Genomic DNA, 20,680 nt, shown 5'->3' with positions numbered 1-20,680 from the left:
GCGAGGTGCTTAGGTGAGCTCTCCTCTTGAGTGATGGAGCTCCTGGGGCATGTGTCTCAGGGTGAAGTCCTTGTTTCTCAGCAAGACAGTGCAAGTTCCCTATATCCATCCATGTTGGGTGAGCCGCAGATCTCCAGCCTCAAACGGAAAATGTGTGTTTGCACAATTAGCGTGGCCCCTTCCTTCCCTGGGAGCAGAATGGTTTATTGATTGCTCTGGCCTGCTCGCCCCCACCTATTCAGCAATAATGACCCTTCCACCCCAACTCTAAATCATCCCAGCCTGCCTCGCCCATAAGCCCTCTAATCTTTTTGGGTTGTTGTTGGTATTTATGCTCGTGGAGGTTTATGATCTGTCGTCGCTGGCTGCTGAAATGCTTTATTTATCCATATGCTGGGCCACACAGGGAGCGTCCTTATTCTGGTATCATGTTCAGGATGCTGTAGTTAAGGTTTGTGTCAGCACTTCCATGCACAAACCTTGTTATTCAGGGGTTTTGCAACTCCGTGGAAAAGAAAACCAGAGACCTGGCATGGCGAGGGGAGGCTCAGAGGCACACATGAAAGCCCAACAACCCACTGCCCATTTAGGGATTATTAGATGGGCAGCCTCTTTCCCTGAGGAAAATAGCCAAAAACATCCTCCTCTGGTTTCATTTTGTAAAAAGAAAACCCTCTTTTGTGTGCTTGTGTTGGTATCTGATGGGGAAAACACAGTGAGGTAGGACACAGGCTGGAATCCTCTCCGGATACTTAAAAAATAAACATCTGGCCAATGCGGAACAAAACTGCCTTCTCCTCTGAACAAATCGTGTGCTGCAGAGGGTGGAGGGTTTGGGGAGGGCAGCGGCTGCTCCCTGCTGCCTCGCTTCACCTGGCCCGGCCAGCAGGCTCGGCACCGCAGCCCTCCGAACAGTAGGTGACGGGGTATATAAATGTGATTTATTGCCCTGTTAGTGCAGGAGCTTGTGGGCTTATAAATTACTGGGAGATTTCTTGATAATAGAGGGAGTGTGGTATAAACAGGAGAGATAATAGGGCTTGAGAATGTATTTCAAAGAACTTTTGGGGAAGGAAAAGTTTCGTGGCTGTTGGCAGATATGGGCTGATGCCTGGCTGTGGTGGAGGAAGAGCCTTTACAGACCAACCCAGCTGGGATATTTTTTTATTGCTCCCTCTTAACAGCTGATGGATTTTGTGGGCGCTCCATGGAGCAGCCTGGAGCAGAGTTGGTAAGTCAGAGTGAAAATGCTCGCAGAGCCTGTTAGCCCAAGACAGCAGGCTGGGGATTGCAGTGGGGGTAACTTGTTTAAGCAGAATTGATCGGCCACTTGTGTCTGCAGGCAGGAGCAGGCAGTGATGATGCATGCTCTGGCTTCCTCAGAAAGGGGACACTGGCAGCAGGGTTTTTATAATGGGAAGCCGGGAATGCCAAATAGATGCTCAACCCTTTCGTTAGCAGGTACCAAGCTGGTGTGGATGGCAGCTCTATGTTACTGCTCCAAAGCCCTTTTTCCCCATCTCTGGGCTGGTGCCAGCAGGTATTGCAGCACCTCACCACGGGTAGCTGAGGGGACTGTGCCACTGCGCATGGCAGCGTGCAGCAGGCTGAAAGCAGCAGTGATGATACAGGAACATCGTTTGGGGAGGGCATTAGTGCATTGGGAGGTACAGAAATACATCTCCTCAAACATGCCCTCAGACTGGGTCCAGGGGATGCCCGGCTTTCATGCTTACCTCCCTCTCAGTCCTTGGTTTGCTGACCACCTTTGTCGGGACATGGGGGAAGGGGTCAGCAGCTTCTCTGTGGGCTTGTGAGAGCACTTGGCTTGATGAGGAGCATCTTGGGTGCCAACACAGAAACAGAGGTGGTTCCCGTCTCCTCTGTTTTCCCTTGAAGCTTTTGAGCTGGCTTTATGTCTTCTTCACTGAACGTGAACTTCTAAGACATTTTTGAACATCTTGGTGTCTTATGTTGAGGATGTTTTTGGTGTGAAATCATGCTCCTGGAAGCTCTGTAGCGTGTTACTGTGTGGCCTCTCAGACCATGGTTTCAGGTAGGGCCACGCTGGGCAAATGATAGGAAATGGAAAAGGTGGTTGTTAATGATGACTTTAATTGAGTTTTGCTAAATAAAAGTGAGTCTTCCCATGTAAGTTGATTTGAAGAGATTTATTTAAAGTAAGTAGCACATTTTCAAAGAGAAATTCGTTCTCTCCACCTCCTATGTCAGCAGGGCTCCCACGGTGATATGTTTGGGGTTCAGTGGACATGCAGAGAGCTCCATCCTGCCTTACAGTTCATGAAACAGATTTTCCAAGGCAAATAAAGTATAAAGCAAGATCAAAAGAAAATACCTCCCTTTCAGAGACAAAGAAAATTTTGCATCTTATGTTTCAAATAAGAGAATTACTCATCAAAATCATCTCTGGAAAGCCCTGTGAGAGAAATAGCTTGCAAGACTTCTGTAAGTAAAGATGTTTATCATCTACATAGAAAGAGAACTAGGCAGGAGCAACTCTAATATTGCAGGTGCTTGGTCATAGTAACTTGGGGAGAGGGAAAGGAAACTAAGCAGCAATGTGTTGACAAAGTGTGCAACTGAAATGGGGAAAACCTATTTGAAGGGCAAGAGGGTGCTCATCTCCATGGCTGTGAATTCACAAATTGACATTTATTTTTAGGTAATTTGTTGGCCTGCTCCACTTTTCACCCTGACTGCTCTTCCTCAGCACTGTCACCTCAGGACCTTGCCTTTAACAAGTCCCATTGGGTTCAGAGAGCTCAAGTGACTTGTTCCTGGGAGCTGGTCTCCAGCATTGTGCTGTGCTGTTGTCCCAGTTCCCTGCTCTCTCCTGTTCAGGAGCCTCCAATGGCCTTTCCAAACCTAAGCCTTCCTGTGGCACAGCAGCACCATGCATCTCTGGGCCCCTGCATGAACACGGCAGATGAATCTTACATCCCCTCTGTCCCCTTTCTGTGAATTTTGGTTTTTGATACAGCCGTGTACTTTGCTCTTTAAAAAGCAAGGGTTGTGCCCCTGACTCTTCCAGCAGTATCCCAAGTCAGGGCTTGTCTGATAGACTGTTTGGGTATGGTGGATGAAGTCCAACGGCAGAGAATACATATCGCCAGCATCACTGACAAGTGGGAACTGGAAGTACAAAAGGAAATGCCCAGTGGTGGTTGGTATTTTATTGTTTTTTTAGACCTGAGGAGAAGTCATTGTCTCTGTAAATCATAGCTTGAACTTTGCAGTGATATTCTTCACATACAACTCCTTTTCCTGTTTTGACACTAAAAGCTTTGGATCAGCCTGGCAGTTGGGGAAGGGCAGGTCCACAGTGACCCCTTGTAATGCTACCATGTGTCAGACACGTTCAGCAACACCAGCCCTGCTCTCACAGGCTTTATTTCACTGGGTCAGGATGAAGGGCCTGAAGAGGCTGTCCCCCAGGCTAGGCATCCCCATCGCGTACTTAGGCTCTGAAAGAAAGATCAGCCCAGAGAGACAGGACTTTTCCCCCTCAATATCTAATATTAGCAGGCTGATGTTCAGGAGACATGTAACCATTGAAGGTGCTGTATATTTAGCAGTTTCCAGTGATGTTTTGGTAGTTTCCTTAACATGCTCTGAACCTGCAACCGTCTCCCTTCAGAGTGGTGCTGTTGGAGGCAGTAGGAGTAAAGAAGATGCTCCGCTGAGTGATGGAGAAGACAAAAATTTTAAATGTAGGAGGGGAGAGTGCAAGCTATGGGAGAGATTTTGGGTCTCAAACAGCTAATGTCAGCCAGTCCTAAAAGCAGGCATGAAAAAAATGGAGGCAGGCTAGTGGGAATGAATGCAAGGCAGAAGTGAGGTATCAGCAGCACAAACATTCCCAGCAGAATGACTCCTGCAATTTCAGTAAATCCCCCGATTGGCCTCCAGTTATTGTTAGATGGATTAACCTCCCTGTCCTTGGTCACAACCATTTTCTTATATCCCAGCACTATGTAGCGGCTGCCAAATCATGGGATGAGTGAGCAGTGACACCTGAGGAGGTCCCTTTCCCCTTGGCACCATTCCCGTGCAGGGTCACTGGGTGTTATCTTGCTAGAGTAAGCAGGAGCGGGACCGGTTGGAGCTTAGTAAAAGGTTTCCAGAGAGGAAACTTGATAGAGGAAAAGTGGCACGGGATAATTCGATAGGGTCTCCAGGCATCTCTGCTGAATCAGCTGTGTGGTTTTGGAGAAGCCACCTTTCATGTGAGATCAGTGCTTGGAGCTACTGTCCAGGGAGATAGTTGTTAGCCACATCTCTATTTTCTTTGCAAATGCAATGGAAAAAGGTGTTTTGGAAATCCTGTCCTGAGCTCATGTGCGCTGCTCGGCAGTTGCCATGTTTTACCCTAGAGGGAGTTGCTTTTCTGCAGTGGGAGCAGGGATCTATGTGTTCCTTGGACCATGTCAGGGGACTGGGATGAAAGGAGCTACCAGGGTAAACATTGGCTCACTGCTGCGGTGCTGCCACTGCAAATGTTTATTTCTTTTATGGGGAGATTGGTCTCTGGTGATCTTCTGTCTCCTTCTGACAGTGGTGTTTTCCTGACTATCGCTTAGGTTTCCTGTGTCTTGTGCTTTTCCTTTTGTTTTTGTGGAGGTCCTGGTGTGGCTTGTATCAAGAAGAAGAGCCAGAGATATCACCTTGGACCTGATGGGTCCGTGTTTTAAAGTGGCATTGTAAGTCCTAGGGATGAATGACTGCCTTTTTCCAGGGTTTGGAAACCCATGACTGGTTTCAGGGGAGTGGGCTTGGGGTGTCTGCTCTGCCCTACTACTGTGGCCAAAGAGGTTTGCAGCCGGAGCATCTGCCCTGGTAGGAAGTTGCTGCTGATGGAGGGAAGTAGAGAAAAGGTCAGGAGTGCTTTGAACCTGGCAGCTTTCTCAGTAATTAGGCTTACGTCTTGTTTGAAGAGATAAACAAATTGCTGGTAAGTATTTTTAGTGGGGTGCCTGCAGCTTTTGTCCCAGGAGCACCCCGCTGGGAGGACTGCCCTGGTCTCTGCTGCAGCCCAACCAGTGTGGCGGAGCTGGGTTCCTCCAAGCTGTGTGTGAAACGGGGCGAGGAGTGGAGGGCGACGGGGACCAACTATGTGCTCGGCTGCAGCACCCTGGGGATGAGTGGGGACAGGGAGGGGCAGCCCCCTCACCCTAGTTTCTCACCTTTGCAGAGCTCCCTGTGCATTGGGCAAAGGCTTTTAAGTTGTTTGGGAGCAAGCCCGCTGCTGCTGCTGGGTCTGTTTCGAAAGGGACCTCCTTCGTGACTTGCTGCACAGGTGACACGTGCTCAGACATGGGTTACTGCGCTACTGCCTTGTCGGGGACCAGGTTTGCTTTTAGTGTGTTTTGGGCTGGAGAGACTTTGTGCTTTCCTCTCAAGGTTTTGTTTCTTGAATGCCTGTTTCAACTGCTCAAAAACACTAATAGACAACTACTTGCAACAGTTTGAATTGCTGAATGGTTTTAATTCCTGCATATCAAGGCAGTTCATTTCAGCAGGAACATTTTCTCCATAAAGAAAATAAACTTTTTTTGTTTTGTTAAAGTAGCGAAGGCAGTTGTAGCATGCCAAGCTCCCTGAATCCAACTGCAGGCTTTGTGAATGCATGATTTCACAGAGGTTGATTGGGGCTATTCTGGAAAGCCTTGTTGCAGTTTTCTTTGCAGAGATACCTGTGCCACAAAGAGGGACACCAGCATGAAACTACTTCTGAAAAATATTTATGTCCCGGTGCTAGCAGTGGGGAGGGGTGGCAGTAGCACAGAGCCATGCAGGGATCCCGAGTCATGTATGGACCACATGAAGCCTGGAAGGATGTTGCCACCTGTCAGCAGAGTGTGTGGGGAATTAATGAATATTGAAACTTCCCCCCGAGCAGAGAATACACCCCTTGAGAGGCACAGAATTGTTTTGGGTTTTGTTTTGCCCTCATTGAACTTGACAGTGTTGGAAATAACTGTGGTGAGGTGGCAATGATGGGAGCTTAGCTCTTACCCAGCAAAACCATCTGGGGAGAAACCACGGTAGGAGATTTCAGCTGTAAAGGGGAATATTTTGGAAAGTTTAGGCTTGTGGAAGTAGTGACATTTTGCAGATCAGGACTGTTGTGAAGGCTGTTGCGGTGTAACACATCCTTCAGAGCCGATCCTGTCTCCCCTCGGTGGGTTGTGTGTCTCGGGGTGGGTTTGATCTGCCTGGTAGGATGTGTCAGGAGCAATGCACATGCAGTGAGGTCTCAGTCCTGGGGAGATGTGAGGGTTTCTGCTGACACCAAGGTTTGGGTTGCCGTGATCATACACTGTCCAGGTCCAGGCCATGTAGTTACAAGGCAGTGTTCTTTGGGCAATATTTAGCACCAAAGGGGATGACATCTGAGTGAGTGGCTGGAGTGAGAGATGGCAGGAGGGTCAGTGCCTGGAGGGGATATGGGGGCTTCACCCTGTCCCTGGATGTCTCTGCCAAGGTTTAAGGTTAGTAGCAGAGCTAAATAAACAGTTGGGTGAATCTAGTCCAGTTTATTCCTATGTTTCTTCCAGTAAAAAAAATTTAAAATTATCAGTGCAGTAGTAAATGGGAATGTTGTACATTTTTGAAAACTGTGCTGAACATGGGAACAAATTTGGAGCCCTGAAACCCAGCCTATCCAAGTTCTTTCTGGCAAGTTTCACAGTTACGGCATTAACCCTTACAACTTTATGCAGCTCAGGCTGCCCTGAGATGCCCCATGGAAGCCTGAGGTGATCTCATGAAACCATCATGGAAATTTAACGTGTTTCAGTAAGCAAGGGAAGAGTCTGTTGTGCTGTTTGTTTGGTTTTATTTTAATATCCTCTATTTTTTCCCTTACTTATCTTTTTGAAATTCCTGTTCTTATTATTCTGTAGTCATCACACAATTTCCTAAAAATACAGTTTCACTAAGATGTGACTGGATTTTTTAAAACGGAAAAGCAGTGGATCTTGTGGAACAGAGTTGTAGCACTTGAGCAAAGCTAAACTGCTTTGCACCCACATCGGCTCAAAGTCTCTTTGCATCAGTATGATGATATAAGTCTCGTCTTCCTGAGACAAAATCACATGGATAAATGACAACTTTGAGTCAAGATTGCTGAGATTGCCTTAAACTGTTATCACATATATCCTATAAGACCACAGGACCGGATGTTTTAAATCTGTGTTATGATCTTCCCAGTTTGGGAACCCCAGAAAGGACAACCAGAGTTACTTGACAAATGTGCATTTCAGCGTGTCCATCTGCTGCATGGAGGATCTCAGTTTTCCTCTTGAGGCCTTGGTTGACTGACAGTCAGCCAACAGTCGGAGCTGCAGAACTGAGCACCTGCAGATCCCTTTGGATATGTGGGGACCTGCAGCAACCCTCTGAAATCATCCTGGGGGAGATGAGGTGCCAAAAGTGGAGTAGTCACCTCTGTGTGGTGTCAGGTGGCTTCGAGTCGGACCTTCCTTCCAGCCCCGACCTCCCTCGCAAGCCCTGGGCAGCAGCTTTGGAAGGCAACGTTTTGCCAGTCGCAGTGGAAGTCAGAAGGACCACCCAGTTCTGATAAGGGCAATTTAGAAAGGAAGGGGAAGATTGTGAAAAGAGGGGCAAAGGGGCACAAAGGGAAGAAAAAAAAACCCCACCGCTGAACAAAAATGAAGATCAAGACCGCTGTTAAACACACTGCCTGTGAGGGAGGTCTCCACCGTGCCTTTTCTAATCTAGAGCCAGCAAGGATTGTATTAACAGCTTCAACGCAATGGAACAAATTAATCCCTGATGTAATTGAAATCGGTGAGGTCTCACAATAGGTGAGTTTGACCCAGTGGGATAGAAATAGAACAAGTATTGGAATGAAGGAGTGAAATGAAGTCACACTGTTCAGCCATTGGTATTTCATTCCTAGAAACAAAGGCCAGACAAATGCAGAGAATACATGGCTCTGCTGGGCATGGTTGAAAGCTGCTCAATAATATCAAGCTTTGAAGGGATATTTCTGTGTGGAGAGGAAGTATATAGCAGAGATATAACAAGCATTAAAAAGAAAGAAAGACAAAGAAAGAAAGGAAGAAAGAAAAAGCCCTGCTTGCTCATTGCCTGATTGATAGCTATGGTAAAATAATACCAACCCTGAATTTAAAAAAACTATGTATCACAACTGGAGAAAAATAAGAAAAACAATTAAGGTCTGAATTGTATTTCCGGACAATCAAAACTGTCAAGTGCTCGTGGTGAAAGGCAGTGTCCTGCAGACAGCCCTGCAGCTGAGATGCACGGGGTTGGTTTGCTTTGCTTGGCACAGGTAGCGGGAACTGGTCCCACTGGGAAGGAGGTGCCTTTTGGTGCTGGGAGGTGGCTTGGCCTTGGCCCCTTTGGTGCTGCTGCACCATGGCACGACACAGGGTCTTGTTAGGGGGAGGTTGATGCTGGAGGAGGGGGCTCCCTCTTGCAGGCTGCTGAGCTGCCTGTTGTTCATGGTAATTATATTAATAATGTGACTTGGGGGCTGCAGCCAGTGACCTGGTTCATAATGAGTGGGCAGATGCAGGTGGAGATGTGGAGGATGGAGTGTTGGAGCCCATTCAGGAGAGCTACATTGCAGCACTGTCATGCTGGGCTTTGCACCGGCACGCAGTGCTGGCTGGAGGCGCCTTCCCTTCCTCTGGTTGCACATGAGTACGGCTGGGGTTTTGAAAGTCATTAATCAAGGCTGAAACCCTGCTCTTCCCCAGACTGAACCATTTCCCAGGGTGGAACAAGTTTAAAATGTCACCATCTTGCAAATGGTGCATTTTCACAGCTCTGGCTCAGGCTCACTCAATCATCAAAAGGAGAAATTTGGTTTTCTTGAACGCGGCATCATCTTTCTCTAGAAAATGGCCAAATACTGACTGATGGGCCATAAAACATTCGTTTCCTCAAACTCTCTCAGGTTCCATTTTTTTGGCACTCCCTCCCACCTTCCTCATGGTTTCATACCAGGCTCAGTAACATTTGTCTGCCAGCTGAGAGTTGATAGACGCATTGCTTTGGGGGAGCTGGATAGCAGTGGTACATGTCTTGGAAAGCTGGTGGGATCTTGGGGAGATGCTGGGGAGTTTAGCTGAGCGATAGCCGTATTTCTCGGGGGCTGTGTGTTTCAGAAAAAATGAAGGTCTGATGCTGCCGAGGAGGTTTAATGTATGGCCTCTCTGAATGTGGCAGGCAGCTCTCTGGAGAAAAGGAGGCTCCGCTTGCAGAGCAGCTTTTGGATCCAAGTATGTGTCACCTCACTGAGCTGTATGTCCCCTCTTCCAAGCCCTGGAAATGTCTTCTCTTTGGGTCTTGTTTAACATTTCTAAAATCCAAAGGGACAGGCAGGCTTGACCCCCTCATCACCCCTTTTCCTTCTCCTTTCCAGCTCCATCGCTACATGCACTTCACTCAGAGTGGATTAAAAAAAGAGCAAACATCCTTGAATTTCACGTACTGCAGCAACTTGAAAGTGCTCAAGTCAAAGAAGGGGCTCAGTTTCAGAGATTATCTGTGCAGGAATGGGGAGAGCTCTGGGTTTCTCCCCATGATGGGCTGATGTCTCCTGCATGGGCCCATGCTGAGAGCTTGGCACCGCTTCTTGGTGTGGGCAGGAGCTCCTCTGCAATGAGGGCAGGCGCAGGAGGGAGGTGGAGTTGGAGGTGGTCCGGTGCTTGACTTTCTTCCTTTCCCGGCATGGTGAAATGAAGGTTGGGAAGAGACCCGAGAAAGGGAATAGCCTGAACACATTGCAAGGAGAAACACAAGGGGAAAAAGTATTATTCAGACTAAAGGACACTGTTGGGACAAGAATAAACAGATATAAACTGGAGGTAGATATACGAGGTAGAAAATTAAGGCAGAGAATACTAGGGAAGTGATTCTGAAACAGCATTCTAAGAAAGCAAAGACGATGGTTCATGACTTGAGTTATGAACAGGCTATAGAGTGGTACAGCTCTTATGGAGCAAGATCTTTTGGCATCTGGGTTTTAAATAGGATATTCATTCTGTCTGATGAAATACTTTTTCCCACCAAAAAAAAAAATTACCCAAAAGTGTTTCAAGGGAAATACTTTATAAACACCATTGGTGAAGTCTTCCGTGAAGTCTCATGTCTTACTGTTTTGAGCAACCCCTTCCATGGTGCGCCGTGTTGCCCTTTCTCGCAGTGCATCTTGGAGGGTACACAGTCATCACCCAAGGTGACATCTCTTAAGACTGAGAGTATAACTTAGCTTTTTGGATATTTATTTTTCAAGGAAAAAATATTTTTCTGTGGATACCAGGAAGAAGCAAACACCAAGACAAAGGTTAAGTTCTGTTATTTTGAAAGGCTTATTTACATTTGTGCAGTTCTGGCACTGTCACGCCATAGCCTCTCTCCCGTTGGATGCACAGAGATTCACTCTGTAGTGCCCTCTCCCTTTGCTCCGAATTTGTGCTGTGCATCTGAATATGGAGATGCTTTGTGTTAGGTGAATTTCCAGATATGATACTAAACCCAAAGAAGTGAATATGTCAAAGCAGCGCACATCCCCTTCTGTCTGGCTTCGAACTAGGCTCCGTAACCTAGAGGTAACAATATCCTGGTGATGGATTGACTTTGCAGTTAAGAGGAGGAAAAAGCAGCAAATAAGGAGTGCATTGTGTTTCACTGTATGTCGAGGGTGGCTGTCATGGTGAGCTAGCAAATCCTGCTGTAATTGGCATAGAGGAATTTTGCCAAAGTCATGGAAGCAAAGTGGTTTGTTACTTGCCTTTGCAGACTTGAGAGAGATCTGTCTTGGATATCCTCTTGTTGACCTTAGTGAGTTAACTTTCATGTGTTTAGAAGGTCATGGAGAAAATCATTAATATTAGGTTGATTTGATGGCTGAAACGTAATAAGTATTTCCTGCTTATCAGATGGGGTTTGAAAAGATTTTGAATAGCTTGATTTGTTTATCTTTTGTAATCGGTAAGGCCCTTAGCAAGAGGGATTTTGTATTTTAGTTCAGTTTGGGGAATGACATATGGTTTGCTCTCTGATGAGGCTTGGAGGCTCCGTAGGATAAAATAGAAAAAAATCAGGAAATTCTGAAGTCCAGCTCCCAGCTAACTTGCCCATGCTGTGGGCCTTGGACATCTCATGCTGTAACTCTTTATGACATGAGCAGTAACAGATTAACATCCCCCTTTACTGGAAAGCTCCAAATAGAAAATTCAACGTGCGTAGAGGTTGGTTAGATGGAGAGCCAAATCCCGTAAACATGGCTTGGCACCATGAGGGTTTCATCGGCCTTGGTGGGGCTGTGATTGCTTTCTGTTGACAACAAGGCATTGGTGTTTTCAGAGATGTGGCACAAACTCGTGCAGGAGTAACACTGCAGTGCTGCTGTCAGAGGCTTTTGCTGTTCTTGAACTTTTCTTGGATTACTTAATGGTGAAACCTTAGGCTGCATCAGCAAAATGGTCTTTCTTTTGCCCTCCATCTGGGATTTAACAAATAGGAGAGCCATTCTTTAAGCTGAAGGATCGTTGTAAAGTCATTTAAAATTAAATGCACTCGTTGTCTGAGAATCATTTGGCAAAAAAGCACTTGAAAAATCTCCCAGTGTGGGCTGTGTGAAGACAGATGTCGTTTCTGGTTTCTGTGGCTGTTTGGAAAGGAGGTAGGACTAAATGCAGCTAGCTTGAATGGCTGGGCAAGTACAACAGAGAGGAGGGAAAGCTGCTTCTTTTCAGGAGTGAGGCATTTCTGATGCATCAGTTGTTTGAGGTGGTGGCTGTTTTTAAAAGAAATGCTGTTTATTCCCTTGCATAAGCTCTGTATTGCCGACTGTATTTTTAGGATGTCTTTGTAGCTGTATATTATCACTGAAAGATGTAGTGATAAATAAATAAATAATTAATGGATGGGGGAATGATTGAAAAGAAAAAGAGAAGAATAATAAAAAGGAAACCAAATGTGAAGCTCTGTTTTAACGACTGGGATTTTGCAGACTATAAACTGTTGGCAAAGAATGAGATGGAGTTATATGAAACCCACTATGCTGAGATGCTGAAGTCCTGCATAGACAGCTGCCCATACCAATTGGATAGATTTGTAAAATAGACCACAGTACGATCCCAAATCCCGCTAAAATGCTGGAGGGGATAAAGTAATGCAGGAAACCTTTTTCCTGTCCCTAGAGAGTGTCCCACAGGGTACATTGGTGGTTGGGAGCTAGAAGGTGCAAACAGCCATTCATTTCAGGGACCTGTTGTGCTGAACTCCAGAGTCTGTAGGTTTTGCTACCTACAGCATGGATACATGGATGACCAGATTGAAAAGCCAAAAAAATGGAGATGATTTTGTTTATGATGTTTTTATGTGCAGTAATAACGTATCAATAGTAAAAGTAAAAAAAGAGGAAAAAAATTTCCTTTTGCTTTGGTGAACAAAAGTGAAAGCCCTTAAATTTTCAAGTGGGGTTGGGACTTAAAGACATTTCTGCATTTGTTTTTGTGTGGTTGTGATTGTTATGGAAATGTATTTGGGGGTGGATGGACTTGGTTTTAGGTGACCTTCTTGAGCGAGTGTTGGCGATTAGTTACCGAAGGAGGCATGTGTTACTAATTTTTTTGAGATTTATGAAAGAGAGTCTCTCTTATGGTATATATAAATCGACTTTCTTATCTCAGTAAAGTTAGCTGCTTGAGGGAGCATACTCTTTAGGGCAGGGATACTGTGAGAATGGATTTCAGCAATGATCAAATGGGTTTTATCTCATGAAATCAACACTGCATGAAATTTTATTTTAGAGTATTGATACTCCCTGCTGCAGGCCAGATGCAGCCCAGGCTGGCAGGGCTAATTCACCTTGGCCACACTCCAGCCGAGCATCCTGTTTCAACAGAGTGGTTAAGCATGTGCTTATCTTTAAGCAGGCAGCTAAATCCTGGTGGTTTCACTGCTGCTCTGGACCATGGCTTCTTGACCAGGGGACAAGCCAGCTGGAAGGAGAACCTGTAGCATGTTCCCCCTCCAGGATTTCTTTCCCTGGGTTAGAGCTGGGCCTTTTACTGGAGAAGTGATGGAGTGATACATGCTTGGGCTGACTTTATTTCAGGGGTCAGTGACCCCTGCTGATCCCTGCATCAGGCTACCACTGGGCTTGGACAAGGGTGTGGGTAATGCCAGCCAGGCCCTCTGCTGGGGGAGGAGGAGACATCATCCCTCTGGGCTGCAGTGTGCCCTTCTTGCAAAGGGACGAGACACTTAATTAGCTGATCTTGGACAGGAGAACTGTGACAAATGTATGCAGGGGGATTTGTGGCACGTTCGGAGCTGACCACAGCGCAGGATCACTCCATGGGTGCTCTGGAGTCCACCCAGCACTGCGACTACAGGCTGGGGCCTCTGCGGTGTGAGTGCTTGAGAGACAATTAAAAGAGAGAATTAAAACATGTTTTAGAAAACAGATTGCCTTTTCTGTTTGAAGTTTCCAAGAAAGCAAAGCCACCTGCCCTTCCCCCCACTTCAGATCCCACCTGTTTTGTTTTTTTTCCTAGAAAAATGTGAAATTCATTAACATGTGGTGAAAGCAATGTAACGACGTCATCTTGATTTAAAATCTGTTTTAAATCTTAAAATGATGGAGCCAGGATCTTAACTGCAAATAGCCTTGCTTTTGTGGGTACGAGGCAGACTGTCAACATTACTTGCACATCTCTGTTTTTTAGTAGTTTAGCATCCTTTGCAACAATATCATTTGAAAAGAAAACAAGAAGTATGTAGGAAGAAAAAAAAAAAAAATTCATGTCAAAAGCCAAGTCCTGCTTGCTGTGCTCAGACATAGCCGCGGTGCCTCAGGAGAGGAGAGCGAGCAGAGCCTGGCTCAGGAACTCCACCAGCATCCCATGGTGCCCTCCTGGCAGGTGTTCTGGTGCTGCTGCTCTCACATCCTCAGCTTTGGGTCATGGCTTCTTGCTTCGCTGTCTTCTGAGAGTGGGAAATATTGCTATGATTAATTGTGTAATACTTGTCTGTCACTTCTGTCGTCACCTTCACTGTCTGTTTAGATCCAGTGTCGCCCTGAATCTCCGTTTGCTCAGCCTGTGCGTTTAGCTCCTGCAGTCTCCTGCTGACTTCTGACAGTAAAATAAGAGAGCTAAATCACTTTGTCTCTTAGGACTTGGGATTCAAATAGCATAATCCCAGCATTTAATAAGAGCAGCAAAGGTGATCCCGCAACATCCCTGTGAACCTCATTGCTGTTGCCACTGTGTTGAATATAATGTTTTTGTTTGGGTTGCTTAGTGAAGGTCTGGTGCTAAGTAGCACTGCCTGCTTGAAGTTTTCCTCCTGCTGCTGATCTGTGTGTCTACTTGATAATTGGAAACGCTAAAAAGTTCTTTTGAGGTTTTGACTTTCAGGGAGTATTTGACTTTGAAATATTTGCTGGTATGAGATGACATGCAGGAGGCTGAGGTGGGATTGTTTTGCGTGTTGTGGCCACTTGCTCTTATGTGTTTTAGCCTGAAGTAGACCTGAATGAGGATTTATTGACTTTTTTTCATTTGCATTGCACGCTTCATCCCCACACCAATATATCGGAACAACATTGCTTGCAAGAGTGCTGTAGTAGGAATGTGTTAGGAGGAGAAGTAGTAACCCTGGTAGGAGTAAATGTCATTCCTCTGCCAGTCCCAAACCTAGGCATCATTAATGTGATTTTTATTCTGTGGTGGATTTGAGGTCTCTTACACGCAAGTGGTACACAGCATTAGAGCTCACTAACAAGTAGCATTTGAATGGACTTTGACTTGTTCAAATTAAAAATTACCTATTGTGCAGTGGTTTCATGTTTGTGCCACTCGATAATATTTTGATTTTGGTTTCTGAATGATTTATTCTGTGAAGGGAGTCTTCCATCAAAATATTATCCGTCTGTGAGTTTGGAGTGGGCAGTGTGGATGTTGTGGTGCAAACACTCTTGGGGACAGATCATGGAGCGATTTCTGTGCTTTCATACTGTTCGGGTGTGAAGTGCTTTTGGGTGCATGCTGCCCAGCTGCCCCTTTGGGAGGGCATCTTGAGAACATCTGGGTTGTCTGGTCCTCTGACCTTGGGCAAGGCAGGATGACTCTCTGGAAGCAAAAGCAGGAATCCTGTTTTAGTATTTCTTGGGAACAGTTAAGATAGGAAACAAGACCTCCAGAGAAGGGCAGATGTGTTAGCGACAGTTTCTGGTAATATTTTAAGGCTGTAGTGAACTAAGGTTAATTTAATCTGTTGGCCAGAAAAAACAGATGAAGTGGCTCAAGTGATCAGACCCCTGATAACAGCCTCGCGGTTGGACGTGGTGGTTTGGCTCTCGCTGGTCCTTGTGACCTCTCCTCAAGCTGTGGCCCTGTTGAGGCAGACAGAGATGTATCCACAGATGCTCACCAGTGAGCTGGCTTCACTGAAAAGCAGAGCTGACAAAAAAGTTAGGCTGAAGAGTGCCCATGTACAAATGACATTTTTATTGTAGTAGGTTTTATGCCTGTGCAAAGCTAGAATCCAGTCTGCTAATGTCAGCATAGTATTTTCCCTTGACTTCTTCCCTGCAGTTAATCTGAGGAATCACTGCAGCTGCTGAAGGTGAAGCACAAATTTTCTGAAATGGAGTTGTCCATCCCCTTTCTCCCTACGTGTCTGTGTAACCTGGTAGAGGCTGTGCATATGCAAAGCAGAGCCTAATTTATGGCCAGCATGGCTGACCAGGATTAAATCAAAGCAGGACTGAGCAGAAGTTTTTACTCACTCCCCCCCCGAGTTTGATTGTAAAACCCCAGGTTTGGTTTACTGTCAAGAGCTAGCTCTGGCTAGAATTACATGTCGAGTGCCTGATACCGCGGCCGCGGCTGTCAAGCGCAGGGCAGCCAAATCCGAGTCCTCTCACGCCACGTGCCCATTGGCAAGTTGGTGTGCAGTGTCTCTGTCCAAGAGGCTTGTTCTGTTTCATGGTCTGTTCTCTTCTCTCTACCCCCTCCCCATCTGCTCTCAGATGTTTGCTGCCGAGGAGAATGTAGATTTTCGGATACATGTGGAGAACCAGACGCGAGCGAGGGACGACGTGAGCAGGAAGCAGCTTCGGCTCTATCAGCTCTACAGCAGGACAAGTGGGAAACACATCCAGGTGCTTGGCAGGAGGATCAGTGCCAAAGGAGAAGATGGAGATAAATATGGTAAGAATTTTTACTGGGATCCCCCAGACTCCAGGTCAAAGGCTTTAATTCTGTATGTTGGGCCGAGAACCTCTTGGGAGAAAAATAAGAAGAGCAATAAAGAACAGGATAAAAGGGAAGAAAACCTTTCCATGTTAAGATTTGTTGTGTTGGAGCAGGCTGTCAGCCTGGATCCCAGCTGCAGGCAGTTCCCACAGTAGTGTCATACCCCAATATATTAGCGTATGATGGTGCTTGAAGAGAAAAATCTTTTTCTGTCCAACAGATGAGCTCACAGTGTGTTTACTGTAATTCATAAATGATACCCAGGTTGGTGATTGGGGATGTTCTTTCCCCATGAACTCTGGGCTGGAGTTTGGGTGAATCCAGTGAATCCACTCTCATCTTTCTAGGAAGGAGGGATATTTGGTTTGAACTGAAATTAAGCCGACTTTGGAGCTTTGAGAGTACCCCAGAGCTTAAGTTGAATCTTGGGATGTGTGGATCCTGCAGGAATGCAAATCACTGAACTGCCCCTGGGCTAGCAGCATGTTCAACTATCCTCACTGTGATTTGTACACAAGCAACATGCTAGAAATGATGCTAACATGCTGAATTATGAAAAAACTCTGTAATTCTGGAACATTTTGAGGTGGTTGTGCAGAGATACTTCTGCTCAAGTTGGTTACTGGAAGGATTTTAAGGCCGTTTGGAGAACTGGTCCTTTTTCTCTTGTGGAGGTACAGGCCTGTGCGTTCATGTGTTGCAGCAGAGGTGCATTGTGTATGCATTGATTAGCATGCACGTTCACATGAGGCTGACTTCATGTGTGGCACTGGTGAGGTGGAGGTGGGCTACGATGATGGCGAGTCAAAATTTAGAAAGGGTTGTTCCTTCTAGGAGCTTCAGGCAGGGTGAGGCACAGGCCATGCCCTGCACAGAGGGCAGCTCCTGCCCGTGCCAGTGCAGGTGGAGGAGCAGGGTGAGCTGTGCTGTGGGAGATGACAACTAGAAAGCACCTGGCTGGTGTGACATGAACCGCCAGGGCTGTTGTGTGTGTAGAGTCACCCAATCTTTCAGAGAAAGCCCTGCCCTGAGATCTCATCAACCTTGTCCTTTGTCATTCCCAAATTTCCAGATAAAACAGGAGTGGAAGGTGCCACTTGGCTGCTAATTATTGTGTCATTTTATTGCATTCATCCTCTGAAGGTTTGATATGTAAACTAGTCGCTGTGCCCTAGCTGCTGGCTTCCCAGGAAACACTCTAGCCCACAGTGACTGTCAGGTAACATGATGCAGTTTTTCTCTCCATAAAAGAAGGCAGCATTTACAGTGGGGTGCAGCAGGGAAGTGTGCCCGTGAGCAGCTGACAAGTGCTAATTTATGTGTCAAAGCCCATCTTGTCCCCTTCATACATATGCAATCGTGTCTGAACAACAAATCCTTGCGCAGGAGCGTGCCCGTGACCGGTGGCGATGCTGCACAATTGCAGAGCCTGAGATTTCCCATCTGGGAGCTCCCTGGTGCCTGCGTTGCTGCTCACCACCAAATCCTCTCCACTCCTGTCTGCTGGTCTCCTCCTAACAGCCCAGAGTGCTCCGATCATGGAGGCCATTTGCTGACACCCCAGCCTGCTCCCTCCCCCACACTTCCTAATAAAACTCCTTGATGCGTCAAGCTGCAAAGCCTTCCCATCCCTCGCCGTGCTGAAAGGTTATGGAAATCTGTTCATCATCTTGCTTGGCACGGGAACACTTAGAGCATGATAATCGGGGAGACAGTGAGGTGGGACATGGAGGTCCAGGATGTGACCACGCAGAGCTCCTAGCTGTGATAATGAAGGGGGGTGAGATGTCAGAGTTACTGAAGTGAGAACCATCTGTGTTACAGCCAAAACTGGATACAAAGGCAATGACACAGGATTCATTATGTGCTGGGAACCCCTCCTCCCGAGGCATTATTATGGAGTAACCTTTGATCAAGACCAGAGAGAGGCTTAAACCAGGTCTGGGGATCTCAACAGTTGCAAACTTTTGATCCCCATCCCTGTCTTGCTGCTCAGATCTGCCTCTGAAGGAGGACACCTTTCCTCTCGTGCAGCAGATGGCTTTTTTTTTTCTCCTGCTCTTTTTCTCTTTTTCACTGCCTCTGTGCTGGTGCGGTGAATCAGAGCCAGGCTTAGCACTGGGGACTGCCCAGCTCGTTTCTTGGCTACATCGCTCTTGCAGAGGGTGCAGTCTCCCACAGCTTCTCCGCTGTCTTAACCCTGTCCCCACTGACAGGGGAGATGGTGGTGAAGGGGATGTGGATCCATGTCCTGAGGGTTACAGCCCAGGGAAGGCTTTGGGAGGATGAGCAAGAGCTCCTGTCTGAGAAGAGGCAAGAGACGTGGGAGAAGGTGCCTGTGAGCTGGCTCCAGCCCTGAATTATTCCAACTCAGTCCCATTAAGAGAAGGTAACATTAGGCACGGGCAAGGCAGACTCAGTCTGAATGTGGGAAACTCTGTCCACCGGCGGTTGTGGCCAAGGTCCATAGTGCTCATCACCAGCAATTAGCACTAGCCAGTTCTAAGGATGGAGGAGCTAATAATGTTTTAGCACCTCTTTCCCCTCTCCTCCCATACATTCACAAACTGGTTAAAGAACAGTGTCCAAGTGAAGAGATGCCTTTTTTTTTTTTTTTCTTTTTTTTTTTTTTTTAATTCACATATACAGCTTACAAATGGCTGTCGTGGGAGGGTTGTCCTGCCTTTGAAGGGAGGTTAGTTTTATTGCAAAGTTTTATTGACTTCTGTAAAACTTCTCACCTCTTGGTTGAAGAGAATGCCCAGAAAAGAGGGGAAGTGGCAGATTCAGGCAGGGAATTGCTCGTTTCCAGGCAGCCACCATGAGTACAGCAAAATGACCAGCCAGCCCTGATTCAGGGAGAGAAGTTACCCCAGGACTAGGGGAATCTGGTCCCAGGAAGCCCCCTTGAATGTCTTATCCGGGTCTGCAAATGCTATGTGCAAGGAAAAATGCATGCTGTGCAATGCATAGTTTTGCTGGCATAATAATTCTGGTATGTAATTTTTGGTTTATGTGTTCTTTGGGGCCAAGATCTGGCCCCATGTGTCGAATTATTAAATGGCAAATTAAATCAGTTAATAGAATTAATTGAGTCGATGTAATCCTTTTAATCAGATGGATTTGATCCCTTCTCAGATGAATTAGAATCCATTAACAGATAAGTCAATTATTGGACTAAATTAAATCTAATAATAATGCCTGCTGCTCGCAGCAACACTAATTAATCTAAATACACTTACCTATCTCCCAAGGTTGTGTTTTGTTTTGTTTTTTTTTTTTAAGACTTAATTGATGTTCCTAAAGTGCTCTGAGATCTTTAGATAACAGAAGATCTATGTGAGCAAAATATTATCTCTTAACAGACTATAAACTAATTAAAAGACTGATCTATTTACAGATTGCATTTTTACTTTAATCTCTTCAACCTATTCAGGAGTTTGCACTGGCCCAGAAAAACAGTATTCCTGTTATAAGCTTATTATTACTTTACAGGTTCCTAAGTGGTCCTTTCATTAAGAAAATGAAAGGGGGAAGGAGAAAAAACAACCATTAAAGTGCTGACAAAAAAAAAGAAAAGGACCTGGAACCTTTATATTCTACCTCCGATAAATGGTACAGATAGGGAAGAGAGGGATCAGTGACCTGAAACCTTAGATCCTTTCATTTATTTTCATTTCACAAAAGGCAGAAGACATTCTATCCTGTTTGTTCACGATCTTTGTATCCGGCGCAGTTGGGGAGACAGAGCTCTCTTGGTTGGGTGAAGGCATTTTTTGCCTAATTTGTATTTCACAGCCATGTGACTTTTGTTTTAATTTGTCCCTGGCTACTGCTGTCCTGCCGGTTGATGAGAAGTGATAGCCATCAGGAGAGGCGAGGGGGGTGTGAGAGGTCTTTAGGCTTTCCTGTTCTGTGGAGGTAACTTATTTGCGGCAAGTGCTTGGGTGTCCTGAAGGCTGGGATGCGGCACATGTAGGTAGATTATTAGTGTGTTCTGGGTGCTATCAAGTGGTATTTTGTCCATTGACCTAGTCTATCACAGTTTAAAAAAACTCTTGGGTCCCCTAGAAGGTTATAAACCATCTGTTTTATAAACCTCTAGTCTACAGCATGGGAGGCTTTGTTTGAGGACACCTCATACAAGGGGCAGTGCACAGGTATGGCATCTCTCCTTCTCAGCATCCCATCGCTGCCAGCGTTTTCAGCCACCCTGAGCCAGTGAAGTCCTCTCAAAGACTTGGGCTGAGTTCATTATGTTTTAGCTCAGGACTCAAGAGATGCTCCTGAGACAGGAGGTTTGGGGAGGTTAACAAAACATGTGTTTGCTAGCAAGGTGTCGACAAATCTGGCATCAGGCAGACCAAGGAGGGAAGCAAATTCAAGAG

The 20,680-nt window shown here is 46.1% G+C and overlaps 1 protein-coding gene across 1 annotated transcript in view; it reads left to right on the top strand.

Annotated features, from left to right (window-relative positions):
- Positions 1-20,680, top strand: part of FGF18 (fibroblast growth factor 18) — a 72,939-nt gene that overhangs the window by 12,453 nt on the left and 39,806 nt on the right. The window contains exon 3 of the mRNA XM_074916021.1: positions 16,067-16,247. Within this exon, the coding sequence (XP_074772122.1) occupies positions 16,067-16,247 (181 nt within the window). The remainder of the gene's footprint in view (positions 1-16,066; positions 16,248-20,680) is intronic.

The sequence above is a fragment of the Athene noctua genome, chromosome 12 (assembly GCF_965140245.1).
Source record: "Athene noctua chromosome 12, bAthNoc1.hap1.1, whole genome shotgun sequence".
NCBI classification, from domain to species: domain Eukaryota; kingdom Metazoa; phylum Chordata; class Aves; order Strigiformes; family Strigidae; genus Athene; species Athene noctua.
Note: the sequence above shows the minus strand (reverse complement) of the source record. Positions and strands in the feature narration are given on the sequence as shown.